The sequence below is a fragment of the Aulonocara stuartgranti genome, assembly GCF_965226115.1.
Source record: "Aulonocara stuartgranti genome assembly, chromosome: 7".
NCBI lineage: Eukaryota > Metazoa > Chordata > Actinopteri > Cichliformes > Cichlidae > Aulonocara > Aulonocara stuartgranti.
This window is the reverse complement of record NC_138945.1, coordinates 43,686,050-43,708,272: the sequence shown is the minus strand read 5'-3', so window position 1 is coordinate 43,708,272 and position 22,223 is coordinate 43,686,050. Positions and strand designations below refer to the sequence as shown.

General features: G+C 41.7%; 2 protein-coding genes across 5 annotated transcripts in view; one reads left to right on the top strand and one right to left on the bottom strand.

The window, feature by feature from the left end:
- The first annotated feature begins 528 nt into the window (after positions 1–528).
- On the top strand, positions 529–13,055 carry LOC309711194 (C-signal-like). 2 transcript variants are annotated; one of them, XM_082541323.1, is made up of 9 exons: positions 529–794; positions 5,657–5,704; positions 7,729–7,919; positions 8,740–8,794; positions 9,210–9,406; positions 9,705–9,762; positions 11,100–11,215; positions 11,514–11,624; positions 12,242–13,055. In XM_082541323.1, exons 3-9 carry the CDS (start codon positions 7,773–7,775, stop codon positions 12,353–12,355), a joined length of 798 nt encoding a protein of 265 aa, XP_082397449.1. In that variant the 5' UTR covers positions 529–794; positions 5,657–5,704; positions 7,729–7,772; the 3' UTR covers positions 12,356–13,055. The 2 variants fall into 2 exon arrangements, with proteins under 2 accessions (XP_082397449.1, XP_082397448.1); XM_082541322.1 differs by lacking the exons at positions 529–794; positions 5,657–5,704 and having other exon boundaries at positions 7,671–7,919.
- A 239-nt stretch (positions 13,056–13,294) lies between these two features.
- Positions 13,295–22,223, bottom strand: part of bcar1 (BCAR1 scaffold protein, Cas family member) — a 48,359-nt gene continuing 39,430 nt past the window's right edge. For all 3 annotated transcript variants that reach the window (XM_082541292.1, XM_082541291.1, XM_082541290.1), the window contains exons 4-8: positions 21,526–21,621; positions 19,365–19,739; positions 17,246–18,115; positions 15,889–15,978; positions 13,295–14,868 (exon numbers count right to left, since the gene is read on the bottom strand). In XM_082541292.1, the coding sequence (XP_082397418.1) occupies positions 14,323–14,868; positions 15,889–15,978; positions 17,246–18,115; positions 19,365–19,739; positions 21,526–21,621 (1,977 nt within the window). In that variant the 3' untranslated portion in view covers positions 13,295–14,322. The remainder of the gene's footprint in view (positions 14,869–15,888; positions 15,979–17,245; positions 18,116–19,364; positions 19,740–21,525; positions 21,622–22,223) is intronic.

Here is a 22,223-nt window from a genome sequence, read left to right as displayed (position 1 = left end):
ATATATGATAAATTTGCCTTTAAAGGGTTGAAAGTTGAATGTATACACCACTCTGCATTTAATCAGCATGCAATATCTGAAATTCTATTTCAGCTAACAGCTGATTATGGCTCAGTAAACCTACTCTTTGATATTTGAAACTCAGAGCAAACAGGTTGCTTCAAAACTGTTTAAAAGAGGTAACGCTATACATTCCCTTCACCTACACTGGTCTTTGTTGCATTTTAATGGACAACTCCTCTATATAGCAACTTTTACTTAAGTAAAACTATTAACCTGATTTTTTTTCTTCCTTTTAAAATCAAGTCTTTGGTAAAATGAACTGGTACTTACATAACACCTTTGTACTCAGTTTTAGCACTTTGTACGTCTCATTCATCTATAAGCACAGGAGGATTTGGAAATGAGCCATTGAAGTTCCAATTAGTGGGCAACCTACTCTGCCACCTGAGGCAATCACTTTCTACAGTCAACAGGTGTTGGGAACTTTCCCAGAATCCACATTTCTACCAAAGTCTCTAGCAATACTTGTGTCTTTAGTGCTCAGGACCTAGAGAGAAGGCAGATGGGTTGAGAAGTGTATTTTGAAAACATTCAGTTTCTTTGCATTATTAATCTAGAAGGAGCCATCAGAAGATAGGTACACTGGGGTCATGAAGGGATGGACATGGTCCGCCATAATACTCAAGTGGGCTGTGGTGTTAAAGATCATTTAAGGCGCTCAAAGTGTAGCACAGAAATACCCCCACATCATTACACCAGCAGCAGCCTGAACTGTTGATTTGAGATATCAGGTGAGATCAGTTTGTCGTGCTGTTTACATTAAATTCTGACACTACCATCTGAATGTTGCAGCAGAAATTCAGACTCAACCCAGGCAACGTTTTTCTGTTTTTCTGTTGTTCAGCTTGCAACTAAAAGCCTGATTTTTTTTTTCTGTCTTTTGCTGATAGAAGCAGCAGTTGTTTTGCTGCTGTAGCTCATCAACATCAAGGTTTGACATGCTCTTCTGCATACCTTGGTTGCAATTTGGTTGAGTAGTTATTTGAATAACTGTTGCTTTTCTATCAGCTCAAAGCAGTTTGGCTATTCTCCTCTGACCTCTTCTTTAACCAAAGAACTGCTGCTCACTGAATATTTTATGGTACTTTTTTGTACTATAAATTTCTTTGGGAAAATCCCAGCAGACTAATAGTTTCTGAAATACTCAGACTACCCTGTCTGGCAGAACCATCCATGTCTTGGCCAAAGTCACTTAAATCCCCTTTCTTCTACATTCTGATGCTTGGTTTGAACTTCAGCAGATCGTCTTGACCATGTCTACATGTCTAAATCCACTAAGTTGCTACCATGTGATTGACTGATCAGATATTTGATTTAATGAAAAGTTGAACAAGTGCACCTAGCAAAGTGGGACTTAGTCATAGGTGTAAGCATCACAGCAGTACCTGAGGATTGAATACGGAGAAGAATAACTTTTTTTTTTTTTTGTCTTTTACAGCACATAACCCCTTTTAAAATATGCTGCAGTAGTCTGAAAACTGATGAAAACCATGAATCAACATATGGGTATTACCTGTGGAAAGACTGATGTTGCAGAAGTGAAACAGAGCAAGCAGAGGTTTCATTAGAGGCATAGCTAAGTATTTTGCAGTTTGGTACAATTTGCACACTGTGGGTGCACCGTCACTCCCACCCCGTGCTGTCAGGGTTGGGAGTGATGGGGATGACAGCTCAGTGGCATCGTCTTGTCACTGAATCCTTCCACTGGGTCAAGAGGACATGCCAGAACAGAGCTGGCCTTCTTGATCAGCCTGTTCAGTTTCTCCCTTACCCAGTGGAGATACTGCTGCCCCAGCAGAGAACACCATAAAAGATTACTGATGCTCACTGATGAGTCTGGCTGGAGTCCAGTTGTTCCAGTTGTTGGAGTCCTGAGGCCCCAGTCTCCAAGCTGTCGCTGATGACTACCAAGGTAAAATTTACGGGGTCTGGCAATACGTTATTTGCTCGGGGCAACCCAGTCACAACTTGGGCATGTACATGTGGTGACCCACAGTTGGGAGCATTGAACGACTGGCGACCTGTAGCCCTGACCCCCATCGTAAGCAAATGCTTCGAGAAGCTGGTCAGGGACTTCATCTGCTCTGCACTACCCGACTCACTGGACCCTCTACAGTTTGCATACCGCCACAACAGGTCCACTGATGATGCCATAGCCCTGACACTACACACTGCCCTGTCACACCTGGAGAAGAGAGACACCTATGTGAGGATGCTGTTTGTAGATTACAGCTCAGCATTCAATACCATCGTTCCCTCGAAGCTGGACAGGAAACTGCAGGATCTAGGACTGAGCAGCTCCCTCTGCAGCTGGATCCTTAGCTTCCTGTCTGACAGACGCCAGGTGGTCAGACTGGGCAGCATCACCTCATCCCCCATCACACTGAACACTGGTGCTCCACAGGGGTGTGTACTGAGCCCTCTCCTGTACTCACTCTACACCTACGACTGCACAGCCACTAACAGCTCCAACATCATTGTGAAGTTTGCGGACGACACTACAGTGGTGGGTCTTATCACCAACGGTGATGAGACGGCTTACAGGGAGGAGGTCAGCGCCCTGACCCACTGGTGTCAAGACAACCATCTCACCCTCAACGTCGCAAAGACAAAGGAGTTGATAGTGGACTTCCGGAGGTGCAGAGAAGTACACACCCCCATCACCATCAACGGCGCTGCTGTGGAGAGAGTGAGCAGCTTCCGGTTCCTTGGAGTACATCTGGCTGAGGATCTTACGTGGTCAGTACACACAAACAAAACAGTGAAGAAGGCGCAGCAGCGCCTCTTCTTTCTCAGGAGACTGAAAAGATTCGGCATGAGCCCCCGCATCCTCAGGACCTTCTATCGCTGTGCCATTGAGAGCATCCTCACTGGATGCATCACCACCTGGTATGGCAACAGCACCGCCTACAACTGCAAAGCTCTCCAGCGAGTAGTGCGGTGCTCTGAACGGATAATTGGAGGTGAGCTTCCCTCCCTCCAAGACATCTACAGGAAGCGCTGCCTGAGGAAAGCGGGGAGGATCATCAAGGACTCCAGTCACCCCAGCCATAAACTGTTCAGACTGCTTCCATCAGGAAGGAGGTTCTGCAGCATCCGGTCCCGTACCAGCAGACTGAGAGACAGCTTTTTCCACCAGGCCATCAGACTGCTGAACACGTCATAGACACCTCACCTTCACTACTGGAACTTCAACATTATGCACTCCACACTGTATATAAATGCCACTTGTTTTGCACATATTCAACTCTGTATATTTTATATATTTTATTATTATTATTATTATTATTTTTATTTTTTTTATTTTTTTACTATTTAATTTGTAAAAATGTGTTCACACACACACACACACACACACACACACACACACGTAGGAAAATATTTAGTATACACATCCAGAAATGCATACACTATTATATATTGTACATATATTTATTAGTTTCAGGTTGGCCATTCTTGTATTTTGCTCGTTTGTGTTGTTGTGTTTGCACATCTCTGTTGCTTGTGGGGCTCGCACACAAGAATTTCACTCGCATGTGCTGTGCCAGTGTGCCTGCACATGTGATGTGACAATAAAAGTGATTTGATTTGATTTGATTTGATTTGATTTAAAAACAGTTTTTTCATCCAAATCCCAAAAGGTTGATTCTGTTAATCTGGATGTAACATTTTCAGTGGATGAAATGTTTCATCACTCACCCAAGTGACTTCCTCAGTCTCAGCTGACTGCAGGTTCCCCCAACCTTATAAACATTACATTGCAATAGTAAAATGCATTGTTTATACAATTAAAGAAATTGTTACAACAGTAGGAGTGGGAAAATCTGAATTTTGGTACATGCTGAGAAAGAAAGAAAGCACTGGTGAATTCAGTAATGCAAAAAGACTTGGACGTCCACGGAACACAGTTGTGGTGGATCAAGCCATAAAATCCCTAAACCCTAAAAGCCATAAAAATGAACAACACTTTCTGGGAGGTAAGCATATCAACATCCATATCTACCATAAAGAGAAGATTGCATTAAAGTAAATACAGAGGATTCACTGCAAAGGGGAAGCCACTCATATGCCTCAAGAATAGAAAGGCTAGATTGGACTTTGCTAGAAACATCTAATAAAGCCAGCACAGTACTGGAAAAACATTCTTTGTACAGATGAAACCAAGATCAACCTCGACCAGAATGATGGCAAGAAAAAAGTATGGAGAAGGTGTGGAACAGCTCACGATCCAAATCACATCATCTGTAAAACAGTGTGATGGTTTGGGGTGTATGGCTGCCAGTGGCACTGGGACACTAGTGTTTATTGATGATGTGACACAGGACAGAAGCAGCCGAATGAAGTCTGAGGTGTTCAGACATACTGTCTGCTCAAATCCAGCTACGTGCAGATGAACTGATGGGAGTCGTTTCAGGACATTATGTCACCGGGTTGGTTGGTTGCGGCTAATAAACTTACTGTTAGGTATTTTAGTACCATGGGAGCATTTACTGGATATTGTTTTATAGTGACATTATACAGGAAAACTCTGTCATTCAATAAGGCCCCTTTGTTTTAGTTATTTTTCTCTTTGACCCAAGAATTGATGTGTGAGAATCACAGGCTGGTACAAGGTTGAAATACCACAGAGATCACTCCCTCAGCTACATTAGTTTCTAAATCTCTTAGGAGACGCCTGTTGAGGCCAAATGGTTTGTTTCAGAATTCACTAATGAAAGAACTCTTTATTTCGTGCCTTGAAAATATGTCGCTGAGATAATCATAATTGTAGCTGAACTGATAAACTATACAAAGGGTGCTTCTTCACCCAAGGGCAGGAAGACGCTGCCTTATCTTGGTCTGTACTGGTTTAAACTGAGAATCTGCTGACTCATGAATTTTACCCTCTATATAAACTGTTGTACTTGAGAATAAAGTTGAGTCGATTTGGGAAGACAACCTGAAGCAGTCTCTGTTTTCTTGTTCTCCCAAGCTGCTCCCGAGCTCGTACTAACACGCTGAATGGCATGCTTGAATGTTGCTTGAGAATATATTTGACTGTGTTACAGATTAAGGGACAATCTCTGCTGATAGGTGAAGGTACATTCTCTGCTGATAGACGCCCACGCCTCGGAGGAAGCCGATCCACGGATTAGGCCCTGGAAGCCGTTTCCTTCACTTACATTAGTTAACATCACTTTAAGGGGATTACATTTGTGCTGCCCCACTTGCTGCAACAATGAGTTTTATGTTAAGACACTGAGGATATACTTCCACCTTCACTGTCTGTCTCTTTGGCAGTAATTGACTCGTCCTATTTGGCTAGCAGCACTGAAACTCCAGTTGTTAGCTGTAATGTCCAGCTTTGTAAAGCACTTTATAAATGAGGACAGTGTGGAGGAGAGCCCGTTTGAGTCACCAGACCGACAAGCTGCAGTCCGACACTCCAGCTTTGCCTCGCCAGGCCGGGTGTACTGTGTGCCCTTGCTGAAAACACTTTGAAATTTATTAATAAACTTCTGACGACAGATTCAGATTTGACTTCAAAACTGCTTGTCCTGTCTTTAAAGCTTGTGCCTTCAGCAATTTCATCATAAATGCTATTTTTGAACAGTCTGAAGAAAATATCTGGCTCTGCTGGCGAAACACTAGAGAGCATTAGGTAAGAAAGCCACAACTTTTTTCTCCCAGCTTACTCCAGAATTCCTCTTTCTCTTCGGACATCCAACCTTTGGGCATATGCACTGACAAGAACATAATAATAATGTTACCTTGTAATCTTGTAATAAATATTACAAATTAAACATTAGTCTTCTTAAGTCTTTGGACTGAGATGATCCCTTTTTCATTAGTGTACATCTTTCACTTTAGATTCTGTCAAAACTGTGTTTTCTAAGACTGGATGAGGCCATTTCTTCTTTTTTTGTGTTTGGCCATTGGGTAACTTCATCTTTCTCCAGCAGTGGTCAACCTCACACTTTCCACATATTTATAGTCTTGACACTATTACAGTCTTTTTAATAATTTTTAATGTACATCATTTGGATACTTTAAATCCTATCGCTAACTATGCACTCTGAAAAGAAAAAGCTGTAAACTGGCTTATAAAAATCTATAGGTTTTAAGATAAGATAAGATAGAACTTTATTAATCCCTCGGGTGGGTTCCTCTGGGAAATTCGACTTCCAAAAAGCACAGCAACGACCGAAGTTACAGTTACAGAATGTTATATATATATATATACACACACACACACACACACACACACATAAATACAGAGACAAATATAAATAAAATATACAAAGGGGATAAATAGAATAAATAGGAATAAAAAATAAAAATACAAGTGAATTGCACATTTCAAGTATTGAGGTCTATTGCACTGTTGACTATTTACAAAAAGTATTGCACAAGGTATTGTACAGTGAGGTGAAGAGGCACTACAGCTTAGTTGTTCCCCCCTCCTTTGTCCTCCTGTTTCCCCTCCCTCTCCCCTCCAGAGAGGAGTTAAACAGTCTGATGGCGTGTGGGACAAAGGAGTTTTTAAGTCTGTTAGTTCTTGTCTTGGGGAGAAGCAACCTGTCACTGAACAGACTCTTCTGATTGTTTATGGCCGTGTGCAGAGGATGCCTGGCATTGTCCATAATGTCCATCAGTTTCTTTAATGTCCTTTTCTCTGCCACTGTCACCAGAGTGTCCAGCTTCATGCCGACCACAGAGCCAGCCTTCCTGATCAGTTTCTCCAGCCTGGATGAGTCCTTCTTTGCTGTGCTGCTCCCCCAGCACACCACAGCATAGAAAAGTACTCCAGCAACCACCGACTGGTAAAACATCCTCAGGAGCTTCCTGCAGATGTTAAAAGACCTCAGCCTCCTGAGGAAGTACAGTCGGCTTTGGGCTTTTTTATACAGGCGCTCTGTGTTGCATGACCAGTCCAGTTTATTGTCCACCCACAGCCCGAGGTACTTGTACTTGTTGACCACCTCCACCTCCTCCCCCTCTATCTGAACCGGCAGTGGACCTTCTCTGGACCTCCCGAAGTCCACAACCAGTTCCTTAGTCTTTGAGGTGTTGAGTTGCAGGTGGTTTGTGTGACTCCATGCGACAAAGTTCCTCACCAGACTTCTGTACTCCTCTTCCTGATCATCCCAGATACACCCCACGATGGCCGTGTCATCTGCAAACTTCTGAATATGGCATAATTCAGAGTTGTAGCAGAAGTCAGAGGTGTACAGGGTGAAGAGAAGAGGGGACAGCACAGTTCCCTGTGGTGCTCCTGTGCTGCTGACCACAGTGTCAGACGTGATGTCCTTCAGCCTGACGTACTGTGGTTTTTCTGGTGTTGGCTGGCAGTAGTAATGGAATAGGTGACAAAACACCCAGTCACCCACTTTTCAGTTATTTATTTGTAAAAAATGTTTGGAATCATGTAAGATTTTCGTTCCACTTCTCACGTGTACACCACTTTGTGTTGGTCTTTCACGTGGTCTTTCAATAAAATTGATTCATGTTTGTAGCTGTAATGTGACAAAATGTGGGAAAGTTCAAGGGGGCCGAATACTTTTGCAAGCCACCTTATGTTGTCACAGAGTTTTCGACATATAAAAGGAAGAACAAGGTGTTTTTTTTTTCAAATGGTGCAACAGCGGCAGCACACTCTAACACATGCTCAGTTACTCTCAAAAGAATAGTCAGGCAGGAGCTACTGTTTGACCAGCGGATCAGCCAACATGCCAGTGGAACTGAAAGGGAACATTTTAGTGACAGGGGCCAACAGAGGCCTTGGTTTGGAGCTGGTGAAACAGCTGGCAGAGACGACAGGACAAGAGGCTCACATCTATGCCTGCTCCAGAGAGCCTGAAGGAAGCAGAACTGAGGTGAGACTGTTACACATAAATGCTTCTTGTGGTTCTCACATCAACTGCTAGAGCAACCCTCACATGCACACATGTGAAGGTTGACTGTGTATCATCTGTTCATTTCACTTATTTTACTTATATAGTGCCAAATCACAACAACACAACTTTGTATTGTAAATAAATTGTTATGTTGTTATTGTCAGCATCTGCAGATAACTTTATCATAACATCATCTTGTAATTATGAGAATACAACATAAAAAAAGTCATGAAAGTATGAAGAGGGGTCCATTTTCATTTTACAAGGCCTAAGCTAACCTAATAGTCTAAAACTAGTCAACAAATTTGGTATAAACATCTTTCATTTGGTTTCAAAGTGTGACGGTGTAGCACGGCTAACTCTACGGGGGTCTGGCTGCAAAACTTCTCTCACAGGCTCCATTTTCAGCACAGAAGCAAAAGATGTAGCAAAGCTGTTGAAGGCAACTTGATATGTCAGTTTTGATCACTACGAAACAGTGAAAAGTGTATATAAGGTCTGCAACAAATCGGTGTGCATTAGTTGTGTTCTCAATTTAAGTGTTGCTGCATTCTCCGGGTTGTTCATTTATTTCCCTTCAGTCACAGATTGTTGGACAATACATTTGCTATTGACAGTTAACATCTTAACTGTACATACACGTTCTCCTTACACTGTTGCTTTGGAATCTGGAATTCCTGAGGACAAGCCTTAGATTTGTATGCACATCAATCATTTCTGTTGTGAGTCACTGGCTATAGACGTGATTTCATGGAATAACAACATAAATATTTATATATATTCTTTCTGTTCCCTTCAGGCACTGAGACAGTTAACCACCCGACATCCTGGAAAGATCACTATAATCAAGCTAGGTAAAAACAATCCGCCTTCATTTAACTCTGCATACACTTCCAACACCATTTCCAAATGTGTGCTGAAACATTTCCAATTATGACACTAAAACACTGGAGGCTCACAGACAGTGAATTCTGGAAGTGTTGCTGAGTCTATGCACTGATTTCTTACTTACAACTTAGTTATTAAAATCTGAGAACCTTCCCACTACGGGTGCACTCAGGTTTTTGATAGTGCCTTACTTTAATCTCATCAGGCCTCTCACATAATAATGGAAGTGTTGAAATATTCACTTGAGAATCTGAGATTCAAAGGCAAATACATACATAGAAATGAAACCTTTTTTTTAAACTCATAATCTTCCACAGTTTTTTTTTGACATTCAAAAGACCTTGGTCATTATGATTTGTATTTCTATACATCTACCTGTAGATGTTGCAGATGAGGAAAGTATCTCAGCTGCTGTGCAGGCTGTGCAAGATCAGATCGGGGATGCTGGGTTGAATATCCTTATCAACAATGCTGGTATTAGGAAACCGGCCTTGTCAGGAGCATTATCTGCTACCAAGAAAAACGACATGATGGAGGTGTATGAAACCAATGTGGTTGGACCATTTACCATTGCAAAGGTTGGTTTGTTCTCTGCAGACGTGGGAAGTACAAATACTTTGTTACGCAAGTAGAATTTTCAGGTATTTGTGCTTTGAGTATTTCATGTTCTGAGAACATTGTACTTTCACTTCCCAGAATTTTACCCAAACACCTCTACTTTTTACTCCTTACATTACATTTTTGAAACAGACTCATTTCTTAGGTTTAACATATTTGATGGGAGTTTCACATTTTTATTTCACATCTTTCATTTTATTTTATTTTTTAAATGTGCTATAATTTCACACATGTAAACTGTAAGTTTTGTACTTTCAGATGTTTCTTCCACTCCTGAAAAAAGCAGCACAGAGGGATTCTTCTGCAAAGGGCAATGGTATGTATCTGTTCTTTCATGTTATGTTGAATGTAGGATACCATCATTGGGAAAACACTCAGTGGAGTGAGTACATACTTATGGTTTCATGCTCCATCTCACTGCAACTGTGACTAGGTTATTTGGTCAGAAGGTCAGTGATTTGATCCCCATAACTTTGAATTATAAGCAGGCAAAATAATTAAGCCCAAATGTCCTGTGTGCATGACAAGCAAAATTCAAAGGCACGAAATAATGTGTTGTAAATGTGTGAGTGGTACCCCGGCTTGGCAGTACAGGGGTCCATTTAAGCTTTCATATTAAAGTAATGGGATTAGCTTGCCTGATAAGAGTTAATATGAGATTATATCCAATTTACAAAAAGCTGAGTTGAAGATTTGCCTAGCTGCAAGTTATCCACCTCCTAAAGCCAGTTCAATTCAATTCAATTGCCAAATCACAACAATGGTTGCCTCAAGACACTTTATATTGTAAAGTAAGGACCCTACAGTAATACATAGAGAATCCCAACAATCAGACAACCTCTATGAGCAAGCGCTTGCCGACAGTGGGAAGGAAAAACTCCCTTTTCACAGGAAGAAACCTCCAGCAGAGCCAGGGTCAGGGAGCAGCGGCCAACCAATTGCTGCAACTGGTTGGAGATGAGTGAAGGAAGACACGACAAAGACACCTTGTAGAAGAGAGACAGAGTAACGTTTAAATGGCGATTATTTTGTACCGGAATGGAAAAGTAAAGTGTGGAGGAGAGAAACAGCTCATGATCGGCATGGGCACGTATGGCTGCCAATGGAAGTGGGTCACTGGTGTTTATTAATTATCTGACTGCTGATAGAAGCAGCAGGATGAACTGAGAGTACAGGGCTGCACTCTGCTCACATTCAGACTAATGCTGCAACAATGAGCAGACGGAGCTTCATAGTGCGATCCAAAAACCCAAGATTTGCTCAAAGCAAAGAAATTAAATATTCTTCAATTGTCAATGAATGAAAGACATTAATACAACCGTTATATCCATCCATCAAGCCACTCTGGATCTTCTGGGGGCACACACAGTTTGTCAGCAGAGAGGTGTAATCTCGCCAGATCCTTTCCTGAATAGGACTAGAAAATACGACAGAATATGCAGAATTCTAGACAGTTATACTTAAAGAAGAGTGGAGCGTTTTCTCTGCATTAATACATTTACAAAAGTAAATAGATTTGAATTCTTTCGCAGGTGGATTGCATCACAGAACGTGTTGGTTGGTGCAGGTTCAGAGATGCAAACTATCCTCACACACACAGTTCTTTTCGTTTCCCAGTCATGATGCTAATCTGTTTGTCCCACTTTGTCTTAGATAATAAAACTGCCTGCAGCTCAGCCATCATCAACATCTCCACAGCTATTTCATCCATAGAGAAATGTCCAGAGACCTTCTCAGCAGCACAGATGTATCCTTATAGAATAAGCAAGGTACTGTTAAAAAGAATCAAATATCCTGACTTTCTTCCTAAACTTGTTTATTCTGTCTGTGCTTATCTTTTAGAGTTTTTCTTTACTAACATTTTAATAAGTAACTGTGATTCAATGACATAGACCAGATTCAGTGAAAGGAGCTTGACACGCAGTAATTAAAGCATCATGTGGTTCAGTTGTTTGGCTTTAGACACCTGTATTGATTAATAATTAATAATAATTTCAATAAGTGTAATACTTATATGTTTGTATTACGCTTAACAATAAAGAAATGTGCCGTTTCTCCTGTCATCAGGCAGCACTGAACATGCTGACTCGCTGTCAAGCCGAAGACTTCAAGACTCACAATATAGTGGTGACAGCCATACACCCAGGCTGGGTCCAAACTGAGATGGGAGGAGAAAAGGTGACGTGATGAAAACTTTAAAATACTTTATTCAGTGAATACATTTAAACATTATGGTTTTCCTTTAAACAGCTTTCATATGAAACAATCACATTTGCTGAAACCCACCAAATCTCTGTTACAGATTCCAGAAAGTTCTTTTAGGTCAAACAAGTACTGTGCTTATGTAAAACCTTATATCGTTGTACGTTTCACTAGACAAGCGTAATGTAAGTCCTAGCATTACATCACTGCTTGTACTAGCTCTGAGATTTATACATTTGGATGCATTATTGTAAGTTCAGGGTAAGTAAGAGCAGCTTAGTAATAAAAAGACAAACACAGCATGAAACACTCACCGATTCTGTTTTCTGATTTATTTTTGATAATCCAATTACATTTTACATAATATCAATGTTGATATGAGATGAAAGTGCTAACAACCACACCACGACCATCCTTTTCTCCAATAATGATCATTTTAAATCTCTAATCTTGAAACTGCAAACAAAAATAAACTTCATTTTTAGCGTTTAGCTTGTTAGCCTTCCCCATATTAGAAATCATAAAGCTTGTTCTGATCCAGCCGCTTCCTTTCCAGTGACTTTCTTCTTTTGTGTGTCTGTTGTCTCCCACAGGCTCCTTTGACCACCGTGGACAGCGTACTTGGCATGCTTAGTGTGATATCGTCACTTAGCAACAAAGACAGCGGGATGCTTCTGGACTGGCAGGGCAACACCATCCCCTGGTAGCCGTCATGTCAAAACCAGGCTAATAGACAATGTTTTCAGGTTAAAATTCAAATGAGAAAAAACATACACGAATATAAACATAATAAAGCATTGAGGAGGAGATTTTTTTAATTAATCTTATTCTTTTCTTTTTTTTAACATGTACTAGAAGCTTTCTGCAAACTGAACTGCTGGCCACGGTTCACCAGAGAGGAAATGAAATGACTTCACGATCTATAATCTGGCCATGCTTAGAAATTTGTCTGTTTTCATTGCGGGGAGACAATAATTTCCTACAGTGGAATAAAATTTAATCTGAAATTTCAGACAGTATTATATGTAAAGATTCATTAATCATATTAACATCTCTATAAGCATTTCAGCCAGTAAGCAGAGTTTATAGTTTGGAGGTGGCATAGAAATGATGGTATACAGAGAAAATTAGCACTGGAATGAACAACATTTGAACTTCAGATGGTTGTTAAGGCGTCCGTGTTGTCTTTCACAAAGGCTGTGGCTTCCAAATGCTCTGTAGTAACAGATATTATTATAAACATGAGTGCTAACAGCTGGGGAAATAATTTTACTCTACATGTTTGCTTCTGTAATAAAGTGATAAACCGGTTTTGTTCCCAACCTGTCACATTCCCATTAGTCTTTCTTCAATGTCATAAAAATATAACGAGACAGTTTTCCTTTAACCTTAAAAAAAAAAAAAGAAGATCTACTAATTTTCTCTTGCCGAGAGAGAAATCTGATAGCTGACCACGTGTAGCAGACTGAGACCTTTGACGTTTATACATAGAACTGAGATCATCTTTGGTTATTAGGAAATTATGGCAAAACAGATACCTGTGCAAACTGCCTGCATTTTCTCAGGTAATTCCAGTAGTGAGTCTGACACTACGTATCATTTTCAACTATTTAATAATAAAAAATACACAATATGACGAGACCAGAGAAAAGGAAATGCAGGTTTAATTGCATTTGCTGTCTTTAAACTCTCATTCCTTTTGACTTTTACATGCCTATTAAAAAATACATACAGTTTTCAAAAATAAAATAAAATTAAAATAAACATCTTAGATGGCGTGGAAATAATCGCATCTGCAGTCCCGCACCTGCACGGCTATGTCGGCATGTTTTGGCAGCAGCGTTGTGTGCTCGGGGGGAACCGGATGCAGTGTGGACAACTCAGCAAGCCTCAGACGGCTCAGACACACACGGCGTGCTCCTGTGTGGGGTTTGGAAAGTTTGCCTGTATTGGGGATGGAAAAGCATTCCGACATTCGACAACACAGAGTCATACATATCATCTGCAATTTACACATCCATAACAATAATTATATTAGGATCGAGAATCAGAGCCATATTACATTTTAATTATACGGTATAGCAATATGACAGTTACTGATGTTCTGTCTAAAAACTACAGTTATGTTCCCATCTTTTCTTACGTGTATGCACTGCAAGTGCTATAGTCTTCTTTTTTCTGATTTTCTGAATACATAGGTAACTTAAATATTTACACTGATTATTTTACAGCCTATGGCCCAGCCCACTGACGAGAAAATGTTTTGTTTTTTTTTTTGTCTAGAATAAAAAGTGCAGAGTGGAAATGGGATGAAATGGTCCCAGTGAAAGGCAGCACAGGGAGGAAGCGAAGGATGGGAGTAAAATTGGTGCTCCCGGTCCGAAACAGGGTCCCAGACCCCAAGGACAGGATCACTCAGGATTTCCATGCATGCCAGGACTGTAAGAGATAGCAAGCCTCATCCTGTAGAGGCACACGGGACTCCTCACACACCTGAAGGGTGTTCAGGGTTTTGTGCAGCACTTTGTGATCCAGCAAACTCCAGGTTCTCCTAGTTAGTGCTGTATGGGGTACAGAGGGTTGTCTGCCCAGTGTTACTGCGAAGATTCACTGCTCCGAGGTTCTGGAATATTTCAGTCACTGTTTGGTTTTTTTTCCTCCTCCCCCTCTGCCTCTACATCACTAAGAGCTGTCCCAGAACCATCCTTAAATGCTGAGTACACCCTGCAAGCTCCCTCACCTTCTCTGTCATCTCTCTGGAGGCTCCAGGGGAAGGATACTGAAGTGCTGCTGTCTTCGTACTGATCACAATGTCTTTGAGTTTTTCACAGAGGCTGTTGCTGCTTTGGGCTACCCGTGCCCTCACTTCTGGAGATTTGGCCTGGCGTGACAGCGTGTCACCAATGAAGACCAGCTTGTGTGCGCTGAGAATGACAAACTTGCTGTGTGCCACAAAGATCTTTGGTGGCTGGTTGGAGTTGACAGCAGTAAAAAAGGCATCGATGGCATTTGTCACCGTGGTGACGTTCTGCTCGCATTGCTCTTGATAGAAGAGAATAAGCTGACGGTCACCGTGGCACAACTTGGAGGAGGCGGGGCCTCCAGAGCCGTTCTGGGCCAGGTAGTTTGCCAGAGAGTTGTGTGCGGATGGAACCCAACCGGTCATGTCGTTGTTGATTGGCCGGCTGACCTCCTGCTCCAAACGCTCAAACTGTTTAATCTGGAAGATGATAAAGAATGAAGACACAGTTAATAACTAGAATCTGCAATGACAACAAGTTAGAATTTCTTTCCGTTGTTTTAAATTGTCCAACAAAAGTCCTCTCTGAGATTTGTGCCTGTTCTGTTCATACTGACCTACTAAATACTAAAGCTCTGGGTTGAACAAAACACTAAGCCACCAAACTCTGACAGATTTTACTTTCTAGAAAAGCTGCCACTAAAAACTCATACTGTTTTCTATTTCAGCAAGCAACAGCTAAAAGTGAAAAATCACATGTTGGCCAACGCTGCTGGCTGCTGGAGCAGCAAGCAGTCCTGCTCAGTTAGGGCCTTTCTGTGTGACATTTGCTCTGCATTTTCACGGCCCTCCATAACTCTGGCTTACAAATCAGGGAGGTTAGATTAACTGATGAGTCTAAATTGCAGGCAGAGAGTGCACAGAGTATAATAAATAATGAATAATTAAATGAATGCAGGCTGTAGTGTAAACAATTTGGAGCAATGGCGTTTGCTCTGAAATCTGGGTTGTGTTCGAAGCTTGTGTATGAAGCGCCTTGAGGCGACTTTTGTTGTGATTTGGCGCTATATAAATAAAATTGAATTGAATTGTCGGTTTCCTTTGTTCATTGTTGCCATGTGAAAGTTCGCACTCCCACCTCCAGTGGGTCGCTTGTAGTGATGAATCCAAATCCAAATCAAAAGAATTTCATACACAGTTCAAAGCTTTGTAACAAATGTACAGTGTGTGTGTGTGTGTGTGTGTGTGTGTGTGAGCTGGTGTTGGAGGTCATTTGTCCCTCAGTTATTAAGAACCACTGAAGCAGTTTATTTGTTTACTGTTATTTGGTCTGACTTTGTCAAAGAAATGTAAGAACCAGTAAGGCACAGTGAAGGTAGAGGTGTAGCGTAGGAGACAGGAGGCAGCTCGCGAGGAGAAGCAGATGGTCCACCGAAGCTCGGTGTTTTGATCCTCAGCTCCTCCGGTGTCCTCACACTGAGGTGTCCTACAGACACGTACCTGCTGCTGCTCCAGCTGTGTCTTATTGTTTCGGATAATGTTGCCTTTCTCCAGCAGCTGTCGTTGGTTCTTCTCAAACTCTTCCTTTCCCTGACAGATCAGCATATAGACACACAGTTAGTACACTACATGTACACCCACCCATAGAGACACACACACCACTCCATCTAAAACACGTCTTTGTTGGTGACAAACAGGAAGTGATCGATCAGTGCTGGAGCACCATTTTCCCTCTTATATTTTTCTTAGTCTTGCTAAAATACTTGTCAGAGACTTCTTTGATTAGAAAACGTGTAGTACAGTCTTACAGCCTCACTTGTAATGTTTTCACTGTTTAATGAGCATTTGGTATTTTTTCCGGAAGTGTTGTTTCAAACAATGTGACATAGTAAACACAGTAAAGAATAATTCTTAAGTCATGGCTGTGTAAGTGGTCAGAACCAAAGTGTGATCAATTCAATTCAGTTTTATTTATACAGCACCAAATCACATCTGTTGCCTCTACCCACTTTATATTGTAAGGTAAAGACCGTACAGTAATACATAGAGAATCCCAACAATCAGTCAACCCCCTGAGAGCAAACACTTGGTGAAAGTGGGAAGGAAAAACTCCCTACTAACAGGAAGAAACCTCCAGCAGAACTGGGCTCAGGGAGAGGTAGGAATCTGCCATGAGCCCAGTTCTCTCTCTGGTGGAGAGACAGTGCTAACGACTGCACCACTGTGACACCCATAAACCACAGAGCGTTTTAGGAAATGGAGAGCAGCTGCTCACAGAAAACTCAGATTCATTCACACGCTTGTACCAGTTAAAGCTGCAATTACAGAGGAGACTTTTTTTACGCAGAGCCGTGATTTGACACTTCGTTTCTGCAGGGAAACACTCATGACGCATAGCAAGGCTTCATGTGATGGTCTTGGACATGCAGGGGGTTTTAGGAATTAAGTGCAGCAAACATTAAGTCCCTGTAGTCAAACAGACAAGTTTAAAGACCAAACAATGATTGAAACCATTATGGCCGAGTGACTGGACCTGACAACTACTGAAACAGTAAGTCTCTTGGGACACTCAAGCCAGCAGTAGTGAGTAGCTGCTGTAGAAGCAGGAAAAATGGTGAACTGATATGATTCTGCTTATGTTATTTATATACGTAGGCTGTCTCTCTCTACCACCAGCCTCCTATAACTGAATCATTAGCAGATGCTTCAGATGTGTGGAGCTTTGGGAGCTCTGGTACAATCAGTGCCAAATCTGAGCGGATTTTCTAAATGTGCTAATGTAAACATACAGTCACACTGCCAAGCTAATATGTGATTCCTGTTATTGTAAAGGGCTCAAATCTGTGTCTGTGTGTACCTGCAGATGTACGTAGTCATAGTCCTCCATCCATCCTTCCTCTGTGGTCTCATATGGTCTCTCCACACCTTCCTCTTCTTCTGCAGCAGTAAACTTTGGTGGGGAGGGAAGGGGCCGTGACTGAATGTTCACTTTCTCCCCTCCTTGATAGCTTCCACTTCCAGATCCTGTTGTGTGACCACTAAGCTCCCCTGGGATAGGAGGAAGAGGCATTTGCTGCTGGCGAGTGGTCTTTTTAAAGAGCAGTGAAGCGTTGCCATGGAGAAAAGAAGCAAGCTGCTTGGCATCGTCAGGGATACCTCGCGCCGTCATGATCAGTCGATCTAAGTCATCCCCTCCCGGCGGTGGTGCTGTGAGTGCTGCGTGTGACCAAGAAATAGCGTCTAAGCTCTGACTATGTCGAATCAAATTCTGGAAGATCTCCTCCATCTTCCCGACCTGGCGGCCCAGTTTGGCCTGCAGTGAGCGGTCTGTGGCCTGGGCAGCATTCGCCACGGCGCCTCGGGCAAATTCTAAGAAATCTCGGACAGTGGTACGCACCCTGTCGGCAGCCTGATGAATGGCTGGGAGGTTTCCTTCAAGATGAGCCGGGCTTCTCCAGTTGCCTGTGATGAATGACATCATGAAGGAAACACTGGACTCAACAGCTTGCTGAAGACGAGACAGACGTTCCATGGCCTGATCCATTTCCAAGACCAGGGGTTTCCCTGGAATGGAGCCAGGAGCAGGAAGCGAGGTGGTGTCGCGGACAGGAACCATATCTAATGAAGAAGCAGAGTGATTGCTCCTTGTGCTTCCTGTGCTTGAGGCAGACAGCCGCTTGAAAGACATGGACAGCTCTTCACTGGCTGACTGGGCATCACGTACAACCTGCAAAACACATTAGCGTAGCATTAGAATCAAGTCACCCATTTCCTGATTGTGTGCTAAGCTAACTGCGTTAGTTTCATCAGTAAAACAATCATGCATTGATGGTCTTATTATTTTTTTACAAGGAAACAAGACTAAATAAATAGATAAATAAAATAATACATACACGTTATTACAGAGAGAATAAAAGGAATAATAAACAGAAAATTATTTGCAAATGACTGAGGAGTAGAAAAAAAATCAACCGATCCACAGTTAAACTGACAATTACAAAATTGTGAAAACCAGCAGGCCTGCAAAGCAGCCCTTCATTAGAAACCACGAGCAATGCCAGACAGCAGAGACGCTAGCTGAACAGCAGTCACAGCTTGGATTAAACAGCAGCTTTTAATAACGGCTGGATTTACTGCCAAGAGTGGGGTGTATTATTCATTTAATCTGATGGCATCTTAAGTGTAGGCTTCATGCATGAATGTGCAGCCGTGGCACGACTTATAATGGCAGCCTTAATAAGTCCGACCTAGTCACATCACATTATAGGCATGCAACATATGACTACATGTCTTTTATACATCTTTGGGTTACTTAGCTCGCTGAAATTGTTATCAACTTGGCTCTACAACTTCACATTAATTCTAGCGTAAAATGAATAAACGATAACTGAAACACTATTTTGTGTTAAGCCTTCAATGAAGACTATGTTTTCAGGTCAGGTTAACACACTACTAATGTTTAAACTCCTGGGTTTGTACACAATGTTGAGCTTCTTGGTGAGATAAACCTGAGTTTATCATAACTGCAGCATCATACAGCAGCTGGAGCCGTTCATTTTCATTTTAAAAGTAAGACAGTTTGTGTGCGTGTGTGTGTGTGTATCGCTGCATTCACACAGCTACTTATAGGATGCAGCCTTTTGAATTATTAAAGTAGTTATTAAAATAACCACAAGTTCAACCTCATATATTATACACCACTTAACATACTGTTCAACGAAGCATGTGATTAATATCACACAAGCACCGCGGCTCTGTCTGTCACTGTTGTGGGTCTGCATGAATAAAGCTGTCGAGACCATTAACTGAAGAGCGAGCTCCTGTGTGTCTGAATAGCACAACAGCATCACACTGCCAGAGTCACAAAGCCAGCAGTGCTCTCTGCATAGCGATGACGATGATGATGATGATGATGGAACATCTTACACAAACTTGATTTCATGTGATTAAACAAGCCGGCCCTGTAGCTGTCATACCTGTGGGGGCACGTCATAGACATTCTGCTCAGCCCTCTCCCCCGTCTCCTCTCGTTCCCGGGGGAAGTCATAGACATCCTGGCCAACACGCAGTACAGCTGGGATGTCATAGATCTGCTGAGGGGCCTGACTGGCCCCACTCCTGTCCCTATGATAATGCTTATCAGTCAGGATTGGGGGCGGGACATCATACACATCCTCTGGAATTGGCGGTTCGTCATCATTGCTGCTGAGGTTGTTGTGTAAGTACGGGCCCGGAGTGATGGGGACTTGGGGCTTTAGTTTGGCAAAGTGAGGTGGCACATCATACGTCTCCTCTCTGATTGGTTGAACATCACTGACATCCTTACTCACTGATGGGGGGAAGTCATAAACCTGAAGAGACAGAGAAGTCTTGTAAAAACACTTTATCTTATAAAGATCTCATTAAGACAAGTGTCATATTTATTATTATAATGTGTGAATAAAACTGCTTTCATCTCTTCCTTGCACTGATTAGTGTTAATCACACTTTTAAACAGATTTAATTAATCAACTGTAATGGTATGTGCTACGTGGTGCATGATTTCATATAGTAATATGAACACATTTTAGGCACTTTGAGGAAAGTACTTTAAAAAATAACGAAGTGAATAATGTTTAACAAATTGCTTTCAACAAATTGCAGTTTTAAAAAAAATCTGTCGATATGATCAATAATTGAAGCGAGTCTTTAAAGTCTTCAAAATCCACAAGTTGTCTTTTGAACGTGCACAGAGCTTCTTGTGGCTCTTCTGCAGGTTTAGGCTGCCTCCATGCTTTCTGCATGTTCCTGTAATCCCAGAAACAGACATCAGGGCCTGCTTCTTCATGTATGGATTCATGTCTTAGATCAGATCAGATCAGATGGCTGACAATTTGGCCTAATCCTGGCATCCTCAGGACTAATTTTATCCACTATAAACATGGTTAAGTGGCAGACCTGAACTGCATGGCTGCAGCATTCTTGTAAGATAATAATAAGTGGTGAGAATATCGCACGATCATCATGACCCTGACATCTTACTTTTAGAGATGCAGCTCTTCAGTCAGGAGGCGGTAATTTACATTTTGTTAGCATCCATATTAGAAACAAATTAAAGATGTTTTAACAGGATGCCTTTGATTGCTACTCATGCTTGTTTGCATACTTTTTTTATTACTGTGTTTTTGGGTGCTCTGTTTTTGCTTCTTCGTTGTAAGGTTTACACAGCCACCTGCTAACAGCTGCACCCGGGCAGACAGCAACACTCTTCAAACTGTGAGCAGTCAAGCTGGAAAGTATGCAGAATGCTGTGATTAACTTTCAAATGAACAGAAGAAGGTTTCTGGTACAAGTGCGCTCATGTCAGCCGCACTCCTCAAACTAATCTAGTTCCAACTAGTTCCATTGTTACCTGTGGTGCAATATGGAATAAAGGTCAGCACAGTTAAAATACAGTTTGCAGAATGTGAGTCAAAGAGCCAACAGAACACAGAAGACAACGAGTTACACTGGTGACAATTTGTGAATTTTTTAAAAAAAAGAAAAGAATTCTCTGAAACCAGTGCAGTGCTGTAAAAACATTTATAGAATCAATCACTGTTTTAGCAAAACTGAACTATTTTCACTAAGTTAGACTTCATTTGCTGATTTGCCTACTCAGTGACACACTGACGTCATTTCCTAAACAAATCGTAACTCAAAATCAGTTAGTCTTGTTGCTAGTGGGAAATCTGTGCCACTCAGTTTGACATCCATCAAAGATGAGTTGAAAAGGTTATGTTTTAAATATTACAGGTTTTATCTGTTATTTACCATATCATGTTTTAAAGGGACCACTGTTGTAAAGAGCAGAGTCTGGAGGACGACCTGTCTGAACACGCAGACAGGACTGAGCTCAGCAGAAAGTTCTGCAGCACTGACAGCCAGTCTGAGTGAAGTGCAAGCTACTTTGTTTAGTTGAATACTGCAGAAATGTACGGCACGTCTACTACAGGTTATCAAACTACCAAAATTATTTCCCTGTCGATGCAATGGGGGTACATTTCCAATGATTATGTCATATCTTATGACATGTACACACAAACACAGCATCAAACAATTACAGAAAGACAGTAAGATGGTTATATTACATGATAACTCCCAAATCGAAATCCTTACCATCTGCTGTGGGTTCTTCTCACTGCTTGCAGGGGTGTCATATATATCTTGACCACCAGAGGGACCCTTCATCACCATGGGAGGAGTGTCATACACCTAAACATTTAGAAGCGACAGACATAATTATTATATAAATAAATAGCATCATAATTACTTATAGTTGCTGCAGACTGAGCTGAGCTCATTTCAAAGCAAGAGAATGTAACTGTTTGCAGTTTGAACCTGTGGGGTGAAGGAAGCCACTGAAAAAGTTACTCATGAGTTTGTTGAGGCAAAGAAATCCATTAATGCAAAGTCAGTCACCTCATTTCAGCCAAACAAAGAAACTTTTCTGTTACTGAAGACAAAAATGAAGAGACCCACACACAACAGCAACTAAAGACAGCTGCAGCTAAAGACCTAGCAGAGCATTTAAGGGCGGGAATTTGCTCATGTCCATCAGTTCCTTCAGGAGTTTGGCCAGTTACTACTGAGTCTGTGGAAACCAAATGAATGTCCAGCCAAACCAGTGAGTAATACAACAGTATTACTGTTGTAGTAGTACTGCTAACAAAATAATGACCTGCTAGGAATAAAGGAGTAAAATCTGTGCATTGGAATTTCTATATACTGACTTATAGTGTGTGTGTGTGTGTGTGTGTGTGTGTGTGTGTGTGTGTGTGTGTGTGTTTAATTCCATTTTAATAACCTATTTAATA